The 23,518-nt window shown below is 41.3% G+C and overlaps 1 protein-coding gene across 3 annotated transcripts in view; it reads right to left on the bottom strand.

Moving 5' to 3' along the window:
- The window catches only part of SYNE1 (spectrin repeat containing nuclear envelope protein 1), a 535,576-nt gene that overhangs the window by 218,274 nt on the left and 293,784 nt on the right, over positions 1 to 23,518 (bottom strand). For all 3 annotated transcript variants that reach the window (XM_059714126.1, XM_059714134.1, XM_059714130.1), the window contains 10 exons: positions 23,241 to 23,377; positions 21,816 to 21,993; positions 19,964 to 20,146; positions 16,297 to 16,440; positions 15,811 to 15,966; positions 9,758 to 9,922; positions 5,860 to 6,032; positions 4,675 to 4,828; positions 2,356 to 2,499; positions 435 to 599 (listed from right to left, as the gene is read on the bottom strand). In XM_059714126.1, coding sequence (XP_059570109.1) covers positions 435 to 599; positions 2,356 to 2,499; positions 4,675 to 4,828; positions 5,860 to 6,032; positions 9,758 to 9,922; positions 15,811 to 15,966; positions 16,297 to 16,440; positions 19,964 to 20,146; positions 21,816 to 21,993; positions 23,241 to 23,377 — 1,599 coding nt within the window. The remainder of the gene's footprint in view (positions 1 to 434; positions 600 to 2,355; positions 2,500 to 4,674; positions 4,829 to 5,859; positions 6,033 to 9,757; positions 9,923 to 15,810; positions 15,967 to 16,296; positions 16,441 to 19,963; positions 20,147 to 21,815; positions 21,994 to 23,240; positions 23,378 to 23,518) is intronic.

A 23,518-nucleotide genomic window follows, 5' to 3' on the forward strand; every position in this document is an offset into this window, starting at 1 on the left:
TTCAACCCTCAAGTTCAAAATAGACAGGATGCTTTGACATTTTCCTAGAGTTCCATGAATCTGCTTTTTATGAAATGGCTATAATTATATTATATAGCAATATTGTCAAAAAACTGTCGCCTTTCCATTGATTTCAATGGAAACAGGATTTCACCCCTGATTTTTAAGACTAGTCTCCCATTTAGTGCTAATACTATTTATGGCAAAAAAAATCAACTTTCAATCCCCAAATCAAGCAACTAAATATCTGCAAATCATTATTTGGGCCTGCAAAAAGGAAGCTCTGTTGAAATATCAAGTCCTATAAATTTTTTGCATTTTCTCAGTGTGTTTACAAACAGGAAAAGTGATTATATTACTGTGCATTTATATTATGTGAATATCTATTATCATCTAATGGAATTTTTTGAGTTTGCATCTCTCTCGTTCTCTACCTGTAGATCCCGGAGTGTTGCTTCATGTGTCTGAGCATCACCTTCAAGATGAGATAAACATTCAAGCTTTTCCTGTTCCTTTTCTAGCCAAACTTCGAAGGCCTTCAGATCTTTTTGGTACTGATGATGTAAATGAAGCAATCCCTTGGCTTTGGTTACTGCTTCCTGTTTATTAAAAATATTTGATTAGTGTTACATTAAGTTAAGAAATTTTAATTCCTAAAAAGGAACCCAAACTGCAGAAGTGTAGAGATGAAGATTAACTTTCTTGAAGATGAACAGAGTCTGGGTTCATGAGTTTGATTTGGTCAAGAACAAATAAAATAAATTATATCCATGAAAACAGAGATTCATATATGAACTTTCGGTAAGTTTGGGGGTTTTGGATCTGGACTTTAGGTCTGGATTTATTTTTATTTAAAACTTAGATGTATAACAACAGTAGGTCTTGATTTTATTTCATTTACTTTTTTAGAATAGTAGACCTCCATTAACTTCATTAGAATGATTTCTCAGTGACAACTTGGAATTCAACTTATTCTTTCCAGGAATTGGCTGTCAATTGCAAAACAATACTCATTCCACCTTATAATCAGAGTATAAAAGGTGTAGCAGGGCAGCTTTGGGCTTAAAGCAGCTGTGCAATGCATGAGGCAGCACCAGCTCTTGCTGTGCCACATGAGATGGTGTGATCAAAATTTCCAAAGCTATACGTAAGAATCAAAAGTAATTCTTTAGAAAAAATTATGATTTCAGCCTTCATCTGTCTGTGCTACTGATTCCTTAGGGTGTGCCAAGACATCCTGTTACAGATCCTCCTAGGGGTAAATACTCTCCTCCACCATCTGGCACCCTGCACCTGCCTTAGCTACTTCAGCGGTACCTGTAGCTACTCCTCTTGGGATTGTTGCTGTTGCTATATTCCCTACCCCAAGGCAGCCTCTGTGCCAACCTCCTCCCCCACGCTCCCAGCAGCACATTCTGCTGTGACTGGGTGGGTGGATAAATGCCCCAGCCTGGCTTGTCCCCTTCACTTCTGCCCTACTCCTGGGGCCAAAAGAAGAAGATACAGGGGTGGTTGCTGGTATGTGAGACCATGCAGGAGCAGCCTTAGCAGCAGGGGCTATCCTTGCCCCCTGAGAGCTAGGGATCAGAAGGGGGCAGACCGTGGAAAGAGCAGGACACAGCAAAGTGAGCTTTGCCTCCACCACCCTTAAGAGGTACCAGGTAGGTCGGTGATTCTCAACATTTTTTGCCTTAAGGTCCCCTCTATATCTTTTCTGAATTTAGATCTAGTCTTTTCTGAATTTAGATCCCATTTTTTTATGATTTAGATTACACCTCAGTAATTTTCAACTAGGATGCTTTGCAATTCAGAAGAGTGTGCTGCCAATTTTAATCCAGAAAAAAGGATGCTCAGAGTACCAACATTTTGGGAAACACTGGTCTGTATTATAAAATTCCCCCAAATCCCTTCTGGGCTAATGTTTGGATTTCACTTGCTAGTAACCTCTATCTTTACTGATAATCATTTGTAAAACAGGGATTTCTATGAGTTAATAAGTGTTTAGTGTTTACATCAGCTGCATGGCATATATTCATGTACAAACAAAAATTCTGTATTTTCAGTGATGTTCCTTTTAGACACGATGGATGAGATTCTAGTCAAACTGAAGTAAATTGTAGTTTTATTGCTGAATTTTATGGAACCAAGATTTCACCCATTGCTTTTTCCTTATTTAGAATCTCAGTTTCTTTTCTACAAAGTTCCAAATCTCCATTAGTACTAAAAGGATATGGTGACAAATTAATAACATGATGTTATTCAATAATAATTATAATAGAAATAATATAAAGACCCTTTCTGCTTTTACCCCTTGCTCAAAGAAAAACATTATAATGTTGTCAAGACAAATTGTACCATTGTCTTGTGTTTGAGGAACTTGTATCGTTCCTGAAGGTCTTGGAGTTCAAGTTGAGTTACATAATGTTCAGTCATGCTTGAGCCTTTTGCTTCAATAGTCTCTAGTAGGCTGTTGTGACTCAACACTTCTTCATTGAGTAGCTGCAAAATACAAAGAGCAGATGAATAATTTACCAATGAACAGCATTAAAATAAGACTACAGCCATGCAGTCATTCTTTTCTTTTTCCTAGTTTACATGTGACGTGATTAGAGGTGTGTGATTAGGGGTGCACTGTGCACAATTCTCCCATTAGTCAGGGGAGAGTAGAAGGAAAAGGAAAATAAATACCTATGGTAGATGTCACCCACCTCTCTTCATGCACTACTGAAAGGTAGAGCAGAAGTCATTGACTTCTTTTTAGTTGAGCTATTTATTGAGGGTCATATTCTGTAGCTTGATGCACCCTGGCGTGTTCCAAATAATTTCCAAATCACATTTTGTGCAGGTCCACTTCATTATTCTCTCCGAGATCATAAACCCTTAGCCCCACATTGCTAGAGCTGCAGACAGTGAATTTCAAAAACCTATGTTCAGAACCCAAGATGTATGATCAAATCTTAATGAGCATGACTCACCTTTGCTCTGCCCACTGGGGAGTCATTTAGACCATGCAAAAGCATCATACATTTTACAAACTTAAAACAGTGGTGATTTACAATGAGTTTCAGTTTTCATTTCCTTTTCACTGGAGTTAACTACAATACAGGGCAACAATGAGTTAGGGCCATTAGGAACATTTGAATCCTAATGTTTGGTTAAGTAATAGTGTGATCTGACTAAGATATTTTATAGTTTAGACAATTTACAGGAGTTTATGGTCTAGAGTGATGCCCCAGGTGTTTAACTCAAATGGTCATTAGCTGTCTTGAAATATCACTATTTCTGTTATTTACCTTTTAAGAGTAACATATGAGAAGATAAAGCTGAAGAAGATTTATCAACAAAAACTTTTTATTTTAAGTCACTTAGTTAGAATTTAGAAGCACAATGCATGTAGTTAACGAATTTAGAGTTCAGTCCATTTGAAGACTCCCTTTTTCAATCCATTCAAAAATAGATTAAAGTTTTTAAGCAAATCAATCAAAGCTACATTGGCAAAACCACTTGAAAGTCACAATTGTAAAATAAATTGTTTTAATACAAAATTAGCCACTTCTATTCCCATACACAGAAAAATTATAATAATATTAGATACTATGGATTAACTACAATAGAATTTCACCTTCACATTGATAGGTGTGGTTTGTTTTTGGGTTTTTTTCATATACTATTCACGGTACTGATCTTTTGCTAGAAATTACTCAAGTGCCTCAGTAATAAATAAGAAATCAAAACTTCATTCTGAATAACTGACTGTCTGATTGGTTTCTATTGGTCACAAAGCAGAAATATTGAAGTATCAAATATATATTTCTTTTCATTTTAGATATTTTTACCATGCTCATCACCATAACAAGTAAGTCTGTTATCACAGAGCACATTTATAGGAGATATTTACTGTGCAGTTGACTAATTAACTGTGCAGTAAATGTCTCAGCATTTGCACATGCTCCTCTATTAGGGCGCACAAAACTAATAATGTCCACAGCATGGTATAACTTGTAAATACAAGTCCTAATCAGCTGCAGAGTTTTTACGTGTGTAGCAGTGCATGTGTAGATGCTGGGCTGGCTGGCTGGGGCACAAGTGTGCTTCAGTGAGGAGGCTGCCTGCCAGCTAGCTCTGCACTGGAGCAACCTCATGACCCAGCCAGCCTTCTGTAGCACACTGGGTGCCTATACATGAGCAGCAAGGCAATTCTGATGTGCTGTAATTACAGCACGTCGGAGCAGATTCAATTAATCCAGTCTGCTGGGGCATAGTAATTACCACGCTCCAGCAGCCTCCAGCATCTTATGTATCAGTGTCCCCATGCTTAGCAATGGGGGCACTTTATCTAAAGGTCATTCAACAAGCTTTAGATAAAATATCGCTGCCGCCATTTTTAAGTGCAGAGATGCTGATACACGAGATGCTCCAGGCACTTTAATCAGAGCTGCTCTTGGAGCTGCTCTAATTAAAGAGCCTCCCCATCCCCACGAGCATGTGTATAAACACCCATTTTGCTGGGTTGGAGCAGGCTGACCTCTCCAGACCCCTGCCCACTGCTGCAACAAGCTCTGCAATTTATTGCTGTGTGTTAATGGCTCATGTAGATGCACCCACATAGGAATAATAGTTTTATTCTGTCACCAAAAAGGTTTCTTCCTTAAAATGTAGTAACAATGCACAAACCTTTGCTTTACCAAGAGCAGCTGACTTTTCCCTCAGTTCTGCACACTGTCTCTCAGAAGCATTCAAGCTTGCTTCTACTTTATCCATCCAGCAGGAAAATTGACGAATATCATCCTGGTAGCTTGTCCACTTAGACAGAGCTCCTTCCAGCTGACTACAATTCAAAAATACATATCAGCTGAGATAACTGGCATTGCTTCTTACTCTAGAAATTAGATAAAGTGATATACAGTCATCCTAGCTAGATATTTTTTTAGGAGAAAGTTTGTAGAGAGAGATATCACGTGCTAAATTGCCTTGGAGGGAGCTGACAAACTACTACATATCTTGATTGACTGCTTAAGGATGTGGTTAGTAAGGGTACCTTCCCAGAACTGGATAGAGGATGGCAAGGGTATAATGTAGGATACAGGATTTGTGGTGGATACAGGTGGTTTGGATTCTAGGAATACTGTGTAAACACATATATACCAACTCATATAAATATGTGGGTCAAGTGTGGTATAAAGGAATCAAATCCTGAAGTACTGACTAAAAGTACCTCTCCTCCTCATGCGTGAGAAAACAGTTGCTATGTATTGATAAACCATCTTGGTTGTTTGAAATTTAAATGTTTGTAATTAGCAATACAGCAGCAGGCTGTGTTTTTCTTTATTTTCTTTTTCTTTCACTATTGCCAACATGATAGAGATTACCAAAATTATAATATTTTGAATAACACTTAACCCCTCAAGCTTAATCCTTTGAGATCATGTCTACCTCATACAAGGTTTCTAAGGCCATAAACTCCTACAACAAAGGACTGGACCCTTCATTTTGTCAATGTTCCTGTTAGTTGGCTTTCAGCACCTGAGTTTCATTTCACAGAGAAGTTAAAATAGCTGAATGCAATTTAAAAATTAAATTTACCATCAAATAATGAAGAAAGAGACTGTTTCTAAGGGTAACACAGTCTCACTGTACATATACTCCTAGTTAAATTCTTCACTAAGTTTCCATTATTATTACTATTTATTTGTATTATTATAGTACCTGGGTCACTTAGTCTCAGACAAGGTCTTTACTGTGCTATGTCCCTTTAGTCTCAGTTTGACTCTTGTAATTCAAAGACTTTGGAAGGTAACTTTGTAATATTTTCAACACTGTTATTTTCAGTAGCCAATCTCCACACAAGTCTCCTTTTACCTTTTACAGTGAATGCAAGCAGACAAGAGGGAATCCCATGTGTCCTTAAGTGTCTGTAGCTGCTGTTCGATGAGAGGCACTCCTTCTGGAGACGAGTTCTGCAGAACAGATTCTCCTCTCGTTAGCACCATTTTCATCTGGATTTCTTTCTCCTGTCTGACTGATAATAGGCCCTGGAAAACAAACAAATGTTGTCCTGGTCTTATTGTTAATGGGGCATTGGTGCTCCTTTCTGCCACAAGGGGAAGAAATGGATAATAAGCTTCACTGGCAAAAGAGCTGCTCTACATTGAAGGAAATAGAGAAGCTGTCATTTGGGAAAGTGGGGCTGAGAGCTAAGCCTCTTTAGGGAAGCAGGCCTTTTAAAGGACAGATTCAGGCCATACTAAAACCTCCTAAAGAGGGCCACTAGTTTTATGGATGCTGAGTCAAGAGGGCTGTGCTACGCTGGTTTTTAGTGCAGGACACAAAGGAGGAGGAGCTGGGACTCTGACTATAGTACTATAATGTTCCATCAGAAAACAAGTGATATTGGGTGATGAAAAAGGTTTATTTCAGTAACATAAAAGCGATTTAAGACCTAGTAACAGTACCAGTGTATTTCAACATAAAAACATGGGGACCCTATGATTGCCAGTTCTTATAATACCACTGTAATTCTTGCAACATCTCGAGCATCTTATTTGCTTTTCATATGCCTAAGTGGAATATATGTAGCCATGTAGCTGAGTCATGTACAGGCTGAGAATACCCTCCAGGAAAATAGAATCACCGCTGCATATTCTTCCTGGGAATAAAAGGGAGGGGATTGGTCCTCCTACTTTTGATCCCAATATCTATCTATCTCACCTCCATCCTAGGCAAAGTCTTTGAAAAAATTATCAAGGCTCACATTTGCGAGAGCCCGGCAGGAAAAATTATGCTGAGGGGAAACCAGCACGGGTTCATAGCAGGTAGATCGTGCCTGACTAATCTAGTCTCTTTTTATGACCAGGTTACAAAACACCTGGATGCAGGAGTAGGGGTTGACATTGTTTTCTTAGACTTCAGGAAGGCCTTCGATACGGTATCGCACCCCATACTGGTGAACAAGTTAAGAGGTTGTGACTTGGATGACTACACAGTCCGGTGGGTGGTGAATTGGCTAGAGGGTCATACCCAGAGAGTCGTAGTGGATGGGTCGGTATCGACCTGGAAGAGTGTGGGCAGTGGGGTCCTGCAGGGCTCGGTCCTTGGACCGATACTCTTCAATGTCTTCATCAGCGACTTGGACGAGGGAGTGAAGTGTACTCTGTCCAAGTTTGAGGATGACACAAAACTGGGGAGAAGTGGACACACCGGAGGGCAGGAAACAACTACAAGCAGACCTGGACAGGTTGGACATATGGGCGGAAAACAACAGAATGCAATTCAACAAGGAGAAATGCAAAGTGCTGCAACTAGGGAGGAAAAATGTCCAGCATACCTACTGCCTAGGAAATGACCTGCTTGGAGGCACGGAAGCGGAAAGGGATCTTGGAGTCCTAGTGCACTCCAAGATGAACATGAGTCGTCAGTGTGACGAAGCCATCAGAAAAGCTAACGGTACTTTATCGTGTATCAGCAGATGCATGACGAACAGAACCAAGGAGGTGATAATCCCCCTCTATCGGGCGCTGGTCAGACCGCAGTTGGAATACTGCATGCAGTTTTGGGCGCCGCACTTCAAGAGGGATGTGGATAACCTGGAGAGGGTCCAGAGAAGGGCCACATGTATGGTTAAGGGCTTGCAGGCCAAGCCCTACGAGGAGAGACTGGGGCACCTGGACCTCTTCAGCCTCCGCAAGAGAAGGTTGAGAGGCGACCTTGTGGCTGCCTATAAGTTCATCGTGGGGGCACAGAAGGGAATTGGTGAGGCTTTACTCACCAAGGCGCCTCTGGGGGTTACAAGAAATAATGGCCATAAGCTAGCAGAGAGCAGATTTAGACTGGACATTAGGAAGAACTTCTTCACAGTTCAAGTGGCCAAGGTCTGGAACGGGCTCCCAAGGGAGGTGGTGCTCTCCCCTACCCTGGGGGTCTTCAAGAGGAGGTTAGATAGGCATCTAGCTGGGGTCATCTAAACCCAGCACTCTTTCCTGCCTATGCAGGGGGTCGGACTCGATGATCTATTGAGGTCCCTTCTGACCCTAACATCTATGAATCTAGGGTTTGGGTACTTGTTCAGAAGGGGAGACCTGGGTTCTAGGCCTCCTGGGGTGTTTGAACTTCTCTCTCTTGTTTCCCCAAAAAGTACTGTTACCATCGGCCCATAGGCCAAGCAAAAGCCACTCTCTTGAAGACTGGGATCTAACCTGGGATCTGACTCCTCACTGTGGGAAATCTCTACCAGGGCTGTTCATAAATACAAGATGCAGTGGGCGAATTTCAAAAGAAGGGTTAGTGCAGGACATGTTGAATCACAGACTCTGCAGAAGTGCCCCAAACTTCACTTAACACAGCTATGTATAGACCACTTAGGCACAGGAAAGATAAGTAGGATCTGGCCCTTGATATTTTTCCAAACCCCAGGTTCTGTAGTTGTCCGATTTTAATGAAAAATAAAATTAGCACAAAATACAATAGAGCTTATGGTATGCGGAAGAGCCTGAGAACTCAAACTGGCTCAAAAAAGTCAACTAAAAAGAACATAAAATAGACTGCTGTTTAAAATAACATGACTTTTAAGGCATCTTACAATTTTTGAGGGCCAACTCAAGTGAATGATGTGTCCATTATGAGGATACCAAAAATACCATAGAGAAGACTGGAGCGTTGTTGTAGTCATGATGGTCCAGGAAATGTGTTGGGGCAAGAGTATTTTGGTTTTGTTTTTTTTTAATTGGATGAAATGTATAGTTGAGAAAACTGTTGGACAAGCTTTTGGGCATTGAGTGCCCTTCCTTAGGTTGGAAGAAAGGCCTAAGGAAGGGCCCCTGATGCACATAATCTTGTCCAACAGCTCTGCCAATGATACAGTTGGTTCAATAAAAGATATATTAAAAAAAAATCTTTGCCAATGAGAAAACTATAATTTAACCTCCCTTCTCCTCTCTCTTTTTTTGGATAATGCATCATCACATCCCCAATGCAACGATACCAGCTGCAGTTTGCTCACATGCAATACTCCCCCAACGGTGGTGTGGTAATGCACCATCCTGAAAGTGATATTCTGCCAGAGGCACAACTTCTGACTGGGAAATCTATTACCTAGTAAAAGCTATATTAAGAAAATGTTTTTATGGTCACATAGCTTGGTGACTCAAAAACCTTACAATAGTTGAAAAACTTTGGCTGCTTGCAGATGTTAAAAAAATGTGGTGCTTTACTTTTTAACTAAGCAGCACCTTAGTTGGACCCAGCTCACACAACATCTGTATAGACCAGGCACTTTAGTGGGGCCAAATGGTTTTTGGCTTTTATCTAACAGCTGATTGACTCAGTTGTAGCTAAAAGTGTGAAAAAACTCTGCTGAAGTGCCTGGTCTATACGGATGCTGTGAAGACAGGTCAAAATAATGTGCTGCTTCTTCCAGTAAAGCGTGGGGTTTGGGGGGGGGGTGTTAATGTCTGCAAGCAGCCATTATGATTATGCAGCTAAAGAGAATATCATTTTTTCCCTGATTATATTAGCTACGTAAGTATCAACTTAATTTTTTTTTATCTTCAGTATTTACACATTTTTCTTAAGAGTTTTACTGATTAAAAATGTTAAAGATCACCTTTATGACAAAAAACAGCTTTTTTATGAAGGAAAAATTCAGGGGTTGAATTATGTAAACTTAATTATAGGGGGTTACTCTAATTTATAGCAACCAAGGGAGCATGCCAGGTATGCCTTCTTGTTACAAACAAAAACTGATAGGGCCTTTCAGTCTTACCTCCAGCTTTAACATTCTGCTGTCAAGAACACTTTTGTCTGCTGTGGGGTGACAATAAGACTCCAGCATGTGAATTGCATCAGCCATCCAGTCCTGGAGTTCTTTTACATCATGAGAGAACTGCTGGTGCTCTGCAACAATCCTATCCATCCTGGAAACCTTCTCCTGCAATTCATATGGAAATTAGCATTGCCAGCTTCTCCAGTGGTCATTTTACCTCATTTACAGACTTTGACATTTAAATGTAGGTTCCTAAAATATGACCACAATTTTTTTCATGCATATTACATGTTCAAATGAATATACATGCTGTCCTCTGTTTTGTATTTACAAACATAATTTGTACAAAGATTATGAACATTTACATTTAAGAAGCACAGTGCATGTAGTTATCAAATTTAGAGATCAGTCCATTTGAAGACTCCCTTTTTCAATCCATTCAAAAATAGATCAAAGTTTTTAAACAAGTCAATCAAAGCTACATTAGCAAAACCACTTGAAAGTCACAACTGTAAAATAAATTGTCTTACTACAAAGTAGCCACTTCTATTCCCATACAAAGAAAGATTATAATATTAGATACTATGGATTAACTACAATTGAATTAACAAACTAGTGAATACTATAAATGAAAATCATGTATTTTATGAAACAAATTATTATCCAATAACTCACTTTCAATATCATTACTTATAACCACAGGATGATGACTGTCAGCATCATCCTTCTGATGGAGGAATGAAAGGGGGCAATGAATGCATCCCTTATTTTTAGCATTGTCCTTAACACAATCTATTTTAACTATGTACTGTAGTGTTGTAGAACAGAGAGATTTAGAGTGGTGGACACTAAATAGCCTATAAATTGAAGTAAAAAGGTACGGGATGATGAGTTAAGAATATAGCAATTCTAATATGCTGACCTAGTTCTACAGATACACAGTGGGTGCATCTATATATGCATTAATGGGCTGTTGTTACTGTGCGTTAAGTACAGTTCCTCTACTCTAATAAGAAGTACTAGCTAAATGCACTGTAACTGGCGCTAGAACACAGTAGCACCAGTTCATGGTCTTTTTGTGATGCTTACTGAGCAGCAGACTAATTCTACTGCACATTAGCACGGCTTTTGCTGTGACAGGCTAATGCACAGTGAAATTAGTCTACTGTGTATTAAGTGTCTCGTGTAGACATGCCCAATGTTTAAGATGAGAAAAGACCATTTTGTCATTTAGACTGACTTCCTTGTTATGTAACAGCTGAGGCAATTATTACACTCAGCTATCGCTGGACTGAGCCAAATAACCTGCTTTTTATTGTGGCATAATGTTTATATTCTAAAATGCATCAGTTTCATTTTCTTTTCTTTTCTGGCTTTCACAGCCACATACATATCTGTAGTTCAAATACTAATAATGATTGTTATCCCACAACATGTACCAGACTACTAGGCAATTTGTTTTTATGCCTGAATACAAAGACTGTGCTTGCTGGTTATTTTGGCTGGATTTTCTCCTAGCAATTAAGGTCAAGTGTACACATTGATTTATTCAGCTGCCTTTATAAAATACCATTAATTATGAGGTGTTGTTGACCTTTCTACAGGTGCTAATATGGGTACACAGTGTAATTCTTAAATTGTTCTATTCAGTTTTACTTGGAAAGCTTCGAAGGTCATTTTTGGTAGTGGTTTATCTGCCAGGGCTCAGTTATGGGGTAAAACAATTTTCCAAGCTTTTTTCCAAAACATTCAGCTGAAAGTGTTCAATGTGGGGGCTATTACACAGGTTGGAATAATTTAAAGGAAAAACTAAAAGAGCTGCTGGAGATTATCTTGGATCTACCCACTGGAGGAATAGGCAATGTTGGAGTTGGAATTCCAGCTACTATTGAATAGCCTGGTAGTAGCAGCAGAACAACCCTTTCTTCCTCCTTTCCTTTCAGATACAAACTGGGCACGTCTACATGTGATGCTACAGCAACATAGCATTGGCAGTCACAAACTGCGATGCCACAGCTACGTTGCTGTAGCAACACACTCCCTCATTATAGTGTGTTGCTATGGTGACATAGTAGCTAAAAGTAGTATGCAGCATGCATGGTGCAGTACAGACCATTAGCCATCATTTAAGATTTCCAAAGGAAGTCCTAAATTACAGCACAGTAACAATGACACGATAGAGGCACATGTAGATGTGTCCACTGTCACAGTCTTTCATATCTTTATCACTTCAAGACTGAATTTCTTCAATACCCTTGAATTTGAAGATTGCTTGGGAAATCTCCAGTAAACCACTTGCGCATCCTTTTGTATATTTGGGAGTCTCAAAACTCTTTCAACTAGGAAGAGCTGTCCTGCGCAAGTTTCCCTTTGACATGTGTTTTTAATCATGAAAAACATTCCATGACCCTAAATTCAATAGTTTTGTTATGTTACAAGAATTACAAGTCTTTTGTAATACTCTATGGCTGCTTACAGTGTTTAACCCCCCCCCCCCACACACACTTTACCAGAAGAAGCAGTGTGTTAGTTCAACCTGGCTCTGCAGCATCTGTACACATTGGGAGATTTAGCAGGGCATTTTGGTACTTTTATCTAAAGTGATTTTATTTAAAAGCCCCTCAAAAGTCCCACTAAGGTGTCTGATCTATAAAGACGTCAGGTGAGCCTGGTCCAACTAATGCGATGGGCATGTGCTGGGCTTAGCATGGGAGTGCACTGAGTTTAAAGTGCCATTTTGTTTCGTTTAATTTTTTTTAAACATCTGTAAGCAGCCTATTTCTGTATAAACAGATGACAATTTAGCAAACCAGTAAATATGAAACCAGAAAGGACATGCTTTATCATATGAGCTATTACACAATAACAATATTCTACTCTCCTTATACTGTTGATGTGGTGCCTACTAGCTTCATTCAAGAATTAGGCTTCTTCATGGTGGGTACTATAAGGAATAACCATCTTAGCCTGAAAAGCTTACAGTCTAAATAAGCAAGGAAGACAAAGGATACGAGGAAAAATAGAGGCACAAAAGCTAGGGACAGACATTACACATAAACCAGTTTAAGAGAGGAGAAACTGGTTCAGTGCACATAAACCAGTTTGAAAATGGCTGAAACTGGTTAAAGATGAACCCGGTTGGATGTTGTTTCAGACTTAACTGATTTGGGTCAAACTGGTATATGCAATGTCTGTCCCAAACCCCTTCCTGGTTTAAGTTAAACCAGACTCCCCCAGCATCCTGGCATGCTCTCTGGGCTGGGCGGGGCTCTCTGCTCTAGACAGCAGAGCTGGCTCCACCCCTCTGCTCCCTGGCCAGTACTCTGGCAGAGACTGCAGGCACAGTAGGGTTTGCCTGGCTTCCCCTTGCCCTACCCCCCACCCTGTTGCTCAAGCAGGAATCCCCCCTCCCTCCCATCTCCCACAGCACAGACCCTAGGCTTGTGGTATGCTAGCTAATGCTGAGAGGTGTGCGTGCATCTCCAATTTCACTGGGACAGGCAGACAGAACAGTGAGCACTTAGGGCTTTTTGGAGCTTTCAACAGGTCAGCTGGTAATGTCCCTCCTTGTAAAAAGCTGTTTAAGAAGAGCTTGAACTAATGGAGAGAACCAACTGTTTTACTGATGGGGTGATAAACACTGTTATCAGCTGCATGCTGGCTTGCCTGCCTGTCAGTTTGCTGCAGAAAGTATAAAGAAGCAGGGAGGGAGATTGAAAAGCTCTGTATTATCAACAGATGTGCACACTGCACACCTCCCCAACCCTTGCCTCAGAGTGCCAGCCCAGGCCTGGGGTCTAGCAACATTCACACCCCTTGAGCAGCCAGTGAGATAGGCTGGGATGATGCAGGCAGACCTCCCTAATCAGAGTGTCCTGCCAAGGCCTAGCCATGCCCCCCTTCAGCTCAGCACTATGGAGGGGAAGGGTGGGCTGCTCTAGTGCACCCCAGCTTCTAGCCTGAGCCACTGCAGACATGTGCCTGAATTTCCTCAGTCCACAGAGAATGTCTATCCGGTTACAAACCAGTTCAACCTAGCCAGGTTAGATTAAGAGGTTAGATTAAGCTGCAAAGGTTGAATCAATTCAGGCTCAGGCTTTTTGACTGTCTGTCCCTAGCCAAAGAGGTGAAATCCAGTGTCACAAACCTGGCCAGTAGGATTGATAGGAAATAGAAATGTGCCTCATACACACAGCTGCAATTCTACTTTCTCACCATGTAAGCATGTAGAAGGCAGGGGAAATTTGCACCTTATAGACTTACCAAAGTATGTGTGGGGATTGGTGGGGGAGGGTATGTGCATGTAGCACAAACTTTTGTAAGCCCAAGTTCACTTCACAGGAGCCTACACACTGACCATGACTGTGTTCCAGTCCTAAAAACTGGTTGTGAACCTGTGTTTAAGTCCTAAAAACTAAGTTTACCAGATACTCATGACCAGTGGATGTTGGAGGAGGAAGAAGAAGATAATCCTGTGCTTTACCCCTAATAGCTGAGTGGTTAGACACTTGACTAACAATAAAGGGACCCAAGTTGTCCTCACTTCTTCTCAGACACAGGGAATTTAAAGCTGTTCTAGCCACCATGCTACAGCTCAGACATTATTCAGTTCCCCTCTCCAGTGCTCCTTTTAATGCTGTCCTACAGGGTTGTGTGGCTTAGTAAGATGGATACTACCCTGGAAAGGAGCAGGCCCTGGCTTCTAGCCTGTGACACTGCTCCCAACAGGGCAGAAACTGCCCTACTACACTCTGTTTATTTTTTCCAATAATAAAATACAATAACTACAATAAGCAGTGACTCAGCTTCAAAAGGAGAGCTGGAAAGAGGTCTAGAAGATGCCTAGCCTGTGGTGTGTTTTTTAAAACACACTACTGGGAAGTCAGAAAGACACTAACTGATTATATAGAAAGGGGAAAGGAAAGCTTCAGCTTCCCAGGTGAGTGCCCTAGCTACTTAGCTACTGGGGCTAAAACTTAAGGTAGACTCTTCCTTCTGCTCTTCTGGGTGTCTAGCCTACTGCTTATCTTCAGTCTATATGCACATGCTTATGCATCAACACTGCAGGGAAAATGCAGTAGCAAACTGTGTCTAAACGGCAAAAATGCCATTTATACAGCTACAAATCTGCAATTTCAATTCCCAAAGGTAAACAGATTTTTGTCCCAGTTCCCCGGTGTGCCCTATCAGGAATGCTTCTGAGCATCCCCTGTTCACATATTTCTGTTACCATGTGCCAAACCCAGAAATGCAAGAGTAAAGCTACTCTGTGGCCATTCCCATCCATATTGGAGGCTTGAGAGTGACTGTGGAGGGCAGGTCCCTCCAGAATACCTTCACTTGGGCATTTCTGGGATTTGCATATGTGAGTGGGAGAGACATGCTTGACAACATGCTGTCACGTTATGCAGACATAACCCTGAGTCCCAGTCCAGTGCCCCAGGCATCAGCCCATGTCACCTCTGGCCAGTGATTCAAAAGCAGCCTGCCAGCTAACAAATCCTTTAAAAATGCTGAAAAACAAACTACAAAGTTCTAGACCAAGACACGGTTAAGACAGGGAACAAATCCTCATCTTAATATTAATGAAACAACAACATTTCAACATGATGGTTCTGCATTAGAAAATCTGTTTGGGGAAAATAATTCTTCTACATGATCCTAGATACACTTATTAAGTCAAACAAAAACACATACTTTCTTGAAATTCTCGTTTATTAATACAAAATTCCTACCTGCATTCCATCTAAAACAAAACTACCTGCAGACTACTGTCTTTTCATGGGATAAAGTTACTGCATACCATATACTTCTGCTCTCATTTTCTTATCTCAGATAGATATGTTAGAAAAAGCAAAAGCTCAGTGCTCTATCAGGAAAATCCATGCACACCTTTTCCCCTCTTCAGCACAAGCCTTAAAGATAAGATAGATCGGATGTACCATGCAACAGAACAGCAATTCAGCCTCAGTATTTCACAATTCAACCACTTTTTTCCACATAGGTCACATTCATATTAATGGCTTAAAAAGCACAGACAGTAGGTGCATTACCTTTGTTAGATTGCATAGAGCAAGGTACTGAGAAGACAGCTGAGACACTCTGCGCATAAAGCTTTTGCTGGCAGCTTGCTCTTCACACAGCTGCTGAGCTTTTTCTTTTAGCCTGTTGAGCTGAGGCTCATGGCAGCTTATTTCCTCAAGGACAGACTGTAAAGCATAAGCATGTTGTTATTAAGTGTGGGGGCAAAGAAGCACAAAATGGAGAAGCAAGCAGGCAAAAGCATTTCCAAGGGTGGATGGAAATCAACACACTGACCTTCAGTAAGCATCCTGAAAAAAGGAATGGTTAGCCCATTAAGTACACAATACAATTACAGAAAGGAAATGATGCATGCCATCAAGAAGTGCTGAGACAAATCTTCCTGAAGAGGATTGTCAACAAGTAAGCCTCCAAACTAGATGCAATCTTACTTAGAAAGCAGAAATGTATTAGGCATTTCTGACCCCCGGAAACAGGGGTTTATAGATGCTCATCACCTGCAATTTTTGTTGCTCTCGCCTCTTCGCAGGGAGATCATGGAGTCGACCACTACTATCCTGCACTGTCTTCTCAGTTGTGCTCAGCCAGTCCTGGAGAGGCTCAGCACTTGCTTCAAAATCCTTCATCTGGATCTTTAAGTTCTGCAAAGCAAAATGAATATGCAAATGTAAAGCCTGCATGAAACCTATGTTTGATGTAACTATTTCACACAACCTATTCCCAAACACACAGGGATGATATGACAAAATGCCCAGGCATTATCAGGACTCCACTGATTGAGGAGCTCACTTCAGGTCAGCTTCTTTCTCAACCTTGCCCAGATGCTCAGCTAAAGGTACGAGAGTAACTCTTTAGGAAACTGTCTGAAGAACAATTTAGAAATGAAGGTCTTCACACTGAGGGGTCAAACAACTGGCTTCACTCCCATTCTGAGGATTATTTTTGTTTGCTTGGAAAACCTTCTGTGTTTTAGAAAATAAAACCTTCTGTGTTTTAGAAAACCTTTTCTGACTACATATTTATTTCTTCCAAGTCATTCCACTGGTTCATGGAAGAATATCAGAAACAATCAATGTTGAACAGAAGCTCTGTCCAGCAGAATTCCAGCCCTTCTGTTTTTCCCTGGATTTTTCAAACTAATTTTATTTTCTTTTTATGCACATCATTATAATTTCAATGAAATTTCAGGATTAGAGATATAGGATGTGGGACAGAAAATGGGTGTCTAAGCAAGATAAGTTCCTTATGACATCTTCTCATTCTGGGAAAAAGGTAGGCAAAGCCATTGCCTTCAGTGCTGACTTATACCAGCTGAAAATCTAGCTGAAAGTACTTCTGCGTTATCCATCAATGCAACTTAAAACTGCCCTAAAAGTCAGTCTACTCCAACTTGAAGTTATAGGCCTGTGTAACAGGGAACCCAAACCCTGTTACTCGGGCACAATGGAAGAAGAAGAGGGGACTGTAACAGGGAGTCAGGGGACCACTATCCCTTTAACAGGATGCAGCAGGCTAAGGTAAAGGACTGCATAATTAAGATGGTAAAACCCCTATGCAGGCCTGGGAAAGGCACATGGCAGAAAGGGGGCATAGCTTTCAGGTATATAAACCCAGGGCCTGAACCAGAATGGGCAGTCAGACCCTGCACGCTTCAGGGAGAAGAGCTCCCCACAGGAGCTGGGAGAGCTTCTCCCAGGGAGGCTAACTGCAGAAAGCAGTGGCACTGTAGGCTCAGGGGCACCAAAGCTACCCACAAGGGTGAGAGCAGAATTATAGTTTGTGATAAGATGTTGACAGACAGCAGGGAGAACTTTGTGGAAGTAGTTTGCTTGTATTTCAGTTGTCATGATGTATATTTATTTACATTTGTTGAATAACCAGAGGACTGAGAGTAACTGTAGAGGTGGAGGAAGCCACGAATGGGGTAACTGGCAGGCATCCTCCACTGTGAATGTGAGGCCCAAAGAGCCAGGGCCTGACTCAGTGGACTTGGGCTGAGGTCAAACAGACTGAAGCCTGGATGAGGGTTGGGGTCAGAGGGACTCAGCGTTAGTCCAGGCAAAAAGAGAAAGAGGCACTTTGGGGGTTAGGGTCTGAATTCCAAGTCAAGCAGAGCAGTGTGAGCCCATAGAGTAGAAAAAGGAGGGTAGAAAAAGTACTAAGAGTTTGCCAGCTTCTAAAGGCAGCCTCCTTTCTCCATTATCAACATCAAGGTGTGGCAGGAAAGATCTCAGAGGATGACCCTGAGAGGCAGGAGCAAAGGCTGGTCAGGACAAAGGCAGCTATCAGGGGGTGCCGCAGCAGCCCTTCGGTACATCCTGTCATAATGGTGCATTGGCCAGGAATGCATTTCTTAGCAGGCTTCCTCACTGAGATGGGAGTAAGAGGTGTTCCTAGTGCACCAAAGGGTACAAAATGGAGGTGGACAAAGTGCTGCAGCTCTTGGCCCAAAAGCAAGAGGCAAATCAACGGGTGCAGAATTGAATGGCCCAAATAGTACAGCAGTAGCAATAACAAGCAGAGGAACAAAGGACTTTGTTGGCATGACAACAAGTGTTCTTTGAGAGGCTCTCCCTCTCTGCACAGGACCTACAAGCTGCAGAAGGGAGGGAGGAAGCCAATTTTAAGGATTCCCTGAAGAAGATGAAGGACAATGATCTGGCAGCCTTCATCGACATTTTTGAGATGGCAGGGGAAACAGCTAGGTGGGCCAAGATCACTTAGGCCATCCACTCAGGAACATTATTGATTGAAGAGCCCCAAGTGGTGTACTCAGCCCTCCCAAGATAGGAGGCCAGACAGTACGACAAAGTGAAAGAATGTAAACAAATCAGGTTCTATACATGTTAAATTTGACCACTTGAAAACATAATAACTATAACTAAAAGATTTGTGTGGGTGGGCATATCTACATGAGACATTTACTGCGCCATACACTGACCTAATCTACACATGTGCCCCTATTGGGCTGAAGTAAATTAATTTACTCTGCAGCAGAATTGTACTTGTAAGAACCATGAAATGCTGCAGTACTTGTAAATACAAGTACTACCCTGCTACAGAGTTTTTTAGTCCACAGCAGCGCACATGTAGACCTTGCCCTGACTGGCTAGGGCATGAGGGTGTTTCAGTGTGGGGGCTGCCTGCTGGCTAGGCCCATGCTAAAACTGCCTCATGCCCCAGCCAGCCCCTCCTTAGCACATTATACCAAGGAGAAGCAGCCCCAGTGGCTGCGACCTGACTCAATGTGCTACAGTCTCAGGTGCACCGGCCAATGGTGTGCCCTGAGCAATAAATTTCAGAGCAATAAGCTCTGGAATTTATTGCCTTGCATTAATATGCACCTGTAGACACATCTGGTAAGTCGTATTTAAATCTTATCTTAAAATCTTAGATCTTATCTTAAGATCTGGAGTGGGAGATGCATGACAAGCCAGTCTTACTCATGTTTACTAGCACTTTGACATTTGTGCTTTCCTATAAACGTCAACGGAACTATAAGGATATCAGGGTCTTGTCTTAAATGAAGTTCTGTGAAAAAACAAACAGTATCTTGTCATGCACCTTAACTATTTTATATTTGATGATGCAAAAGCTGGTGAACCTGGGAGAGATTCTACCATCTTTAGTCCCACTGGGTGCGCCTACACATGCACTTTAATGCACAGTAGCCTATTTTGCTGTGTATTAAAGTGTAAAAAATGGTGTGATAAAGCTAATGTGCAGTAAAATAGGCTACTGCTCATTAAGCTTCACTTAAAAAACGTGCCTATTCATTACTGATCATTAAGGCAGCCTAATGCTTATTGCTTTAGTACCTGACACTGGAGGTACTAAATTTAATGTGCATTAGAAAAAGCACCTTAATGTGCATGTAGACATACCCACTGAGTAGTTCCTTTCTATGCAAGATGCCCCATTTAAGTTAATGAGATGACACAGGTAAGGAATTACCTAGTATGAATAATGGCAGAAGAATAAGACCTGCTGAATGTAGCTATTTACAAACTGTGTTAAACTAGGGGTATTTTGTAGTTAGTTTGTAGTTCTCTACCCTGTAAGAAGAAATGTAAAGAACAAGATCTATCAAGACATATTAATTAGAAAGAACAGGCAAAAATAACATTTCTTATCAATCTGCTTGTTTTTTGACTAGTTCTATACCTCTAAAGCAGATTCCTTCTGGTGTAGGGTGGTGATAAAATTTTTCCAGTCTTCTTTAGCAGTAACAACTTTTTCCTGGATAACTTTAGCCTTTTCTTTGTGCAGAATAGTGCTCAAAAGCTCTCCTTTGGATACCAGCATATTTAGCTTATATTGGCCATTTTCACTTTCAGATAAGGATTCCTAGGGGAAAAAAATAATTATTGACAGTGGAAGTTATTTTTGCACATTATCACATTAATTGGCCTTTACATTCCATTTTTTAATTAGTAAAAATTAGGTGCTTTAGAAATAAAACAAAATAGACAGGAGGCGTCAAACTTAAACAAAGTGGATACTAACAGGTTAGGAGTGTGTGCGAGCACATAAAATGACATGCCCGTTATTTGGAGTGGGATGCCTCTCTGAAAACAAAGTACTACAAGAAGTAATATTAGTAATTCAGTAGGTGCTCACTGCTTTGAGGGAGTAGTAAACTTATATCCAGGCAGGATGTTCTGGGTTATTCTGCCACTGAAGGAACATCTCTTGCATAAAATATAAAAGTATAGTGGCCACTTAGTGGTCAGTTAGTATAGTGATCCATATCCCCACCCCACCTGTCATGTGGGAGATTGGGATTCAGTTCCCCAACAGGGATACTTCCACCTCCTTTTCCACCTTCCCAGCCCCAAGCTACTCCCTGCCCCACTCCCCCCCACCTGCTACCCTCTCCTCACAGAGACATGTGACAGCTCCTTTTGGCAAAAAATAATAATACAATAATAACTATTTAAGTAACAATTTTAATTATTTCAGTAAGTACACTTCAATTGACCAGCTGTAGTCTTCAGTATCTACCTAATTCAGCGGCTTTCAACTGGAGTGCTGCAGTACCCTGGGGAGCTATGAGACTCTTGCAGGGGTGCTGTAGCATAGGCACCACTGCTGCCATGTAGAACTGCCCTGTGCACCTTGACAAATCTAAAGCAGGCAGGAGTGCCTGGTCCTGCTGCAGCCCTTCCTGGTCTAATCCCCCATGCTCTTTGCAGAAACAGAGGTTCATGGAGCAAGTGGAACTTGTCCCATGTGCCTCCGTTTCTGGAAGGAGTACTGGAGGGAAGGGAGATGAACTGTGAAATGCTGCTGCGAGAGTGGGCTCTCCTGTTTCATGTAGACTTACTTAGCTGTCCACAAGGCAGCACCCCAGATAAAAGCCACTGATTTAAACTGAGGCAACGCAATGGCGATTCACAACCAGGACTGAGATTTCAAGTTCCATCTCAGAGGTGCCTGTATCATTACAGCTAGAAGCTGTAAGGGAAGACAGGTAGGGAACAGCTCATTATGGATAGGCCCTGCAGAGGTATTCTTGCCCTTAGTATCTACCCTGTGCCACTGTGAGTCACAGAGTACTGGGCTAGACTGACCTATGGCACGACCCAGTATGGCACCTCTAATGTTCTTAAACATTAGAAAAAAATTGCAGATTACATTGACTTAATTTCTGGTTCCATGCCCTAATCCGAAAACCCATCGCCTTCTGATTTTTATGGATTAACAGTAATATTATTTTATATAAAATATGGATTTCTACTTTGTGCAAAAGACCAAAACAAACAGGAAAAAGTTGCCATAATAGGGAAAACCGTGAAACAGACAATATACAAAATGCTGTCAGTTACACAGAGCAAACAAACTGGACAAACAGAAAACTGTATTTGTTTAGTGCCTTTTAGGCACTAAACAATCTTCTTCACTTTTACTGCAATAATAGCAAACTAAAAACAGTAGGTAAACAAAATTCAGTATTAAGTAGGTTTTAATATGACTGCCTCCATGTTAAATTAATACCCAAATGCAGTACAATTACCTGTATTTTTTGTAGATTTGTTGATGCTTCATGGATATTCTGAGGCACATCAAAACATTTGGCTGTAGTGATTTTTGCACTGACCAGCCACTGCTGGAAGTCTCTGAAAGCTGTTCGGAATCTCTGCTGCAAGAACTGCTCTTTATTCTGACAGCCCTTTGAAGCTTGTAGAGAGATGCTGAGGGTCATATTACGGAGCCAAATTAAAGCAGGAAAAAAGAGGGGATTCAGCGAGATATGTTGAAACAGACATTTCTACAGAAACTAAACCAGGACTCAAGTCCTTTGAGACTAAATGTAACTACAGAACTTTAAGGTTGTACTGTGCTCATATTTTACATCACTGAGGGCCAAACTTTTTGGCAGGCATGTCACTTACTAGTCCTGCACTCCCTCCCCCACCCCATGCCACTCCAAACTTCTTTCCCTGCCCAACCTGGTGCTCTGCTTTCTGCTCCCAGTCCTGTAATCTCAACCTGATCTGCTGCTCTGCTTTCTGCTTCCTCCCCTGTGCTCCCTGCTTATTTTGCTGCTTTGCTTTCTGCTTCATGCCCAATAAGCTTTTGTGCTGCATGCCACATGCAGAGGCTCCCTAAGCCAGCCGTGGCACCCATGCTGTGGGTTAGCCACCCCTTTTACATGACCTTTAGTGAAAGAGAGGCCCCTCTCCTACAGAGGAAACAGGAAGTTTTGGATCCTGTTTGGATCACATGCCTCTCCCTCCAAAAACAAATAGCCAGGGAACTGACAGGGAGATAAAGAGAGTAAGGAGCACCCTGGTTCCACCATTTCAATAGATCAGCCAGCAGCATTGGACTGAAATGAGAAGGGAAAGTAAGATACACACTTGAAAGTGCTGTTTTAACTTCCTTTTATCTAAGAGTAAGGGAAAATGCAGAAGAGGAATTGTGATTCAGTCTGCCTTCCCAAAGATCCTGGTAGAGTAGGATAGCTACACAGCACCTTCTACTCTCAGCTACGTCTTGCGATTCACTGTAGTTTAAAAAAAACAACAACAACAACAAAAGGGCAATTTCATGTACTGGATTGGCATCAAGTTCAAGGTAGTAAGTAATCAACCCATTCTTCATGTGCAGATTTCTAATTTAGAATTTCATAAAGTTTCTGTTCTATAAACACAAAGGCCAGGGTTTGATTCTACCTACCAGTCCTGCTCGAATCCTGAAAATCCAATTATACATCTACTTTTATAATACTCTATCATCTTGCCCATAAGACTGAGTCACATAAAAAGCAGGGAGGATGATGACACACCCATCTTTTGCATTAACTGTTTTTCAGGGAATTCAGCAGGATGGAAAAAGAATTGCACTTAGGTACCCAAGTCCATTTATATACCTAATAGATGGAATCAATCTGGCCTGAAGACATTCTTTCTTAGCTATATACAGAATGGAAGCTTACCTGTTATATTCCTTAATTAACCCAGAAACTTTTACAGAGTAGGCACTCAAATCTTTGGAAAATCTGCAAAGGTCATTTAATTGAGTCTTGATCTCATCTGTCATATGTTCTGCCTTTGTCAGAGCATCAAGTGTTTCCTGTTGGTGGTGGAAAGAAAAGTGTGAAGAGAACTTAAATTGTTGTTAACAAATTTAAATTAAGCACATCTGACAGCATTTGTGCTGTACTGAAGTAAGACTGCGTGGTTACTCCAAAAGGAGGGAATGACAATGAGGGAA

The sequence above is a fragment of the Alligator mississippiensis genome, chromosome 1 (genome assembly GCF_030867095.1).
Source record: "Alligator mississippiensis isolate rAllMis1 chromosome 1, rAllMis1, whole genome shotgun sequence".
NCBI lineage: Eukaryota > Metazoa > Chordata > Crocodylia > Alligatoridae > Alligator > Alligator mississippiensis.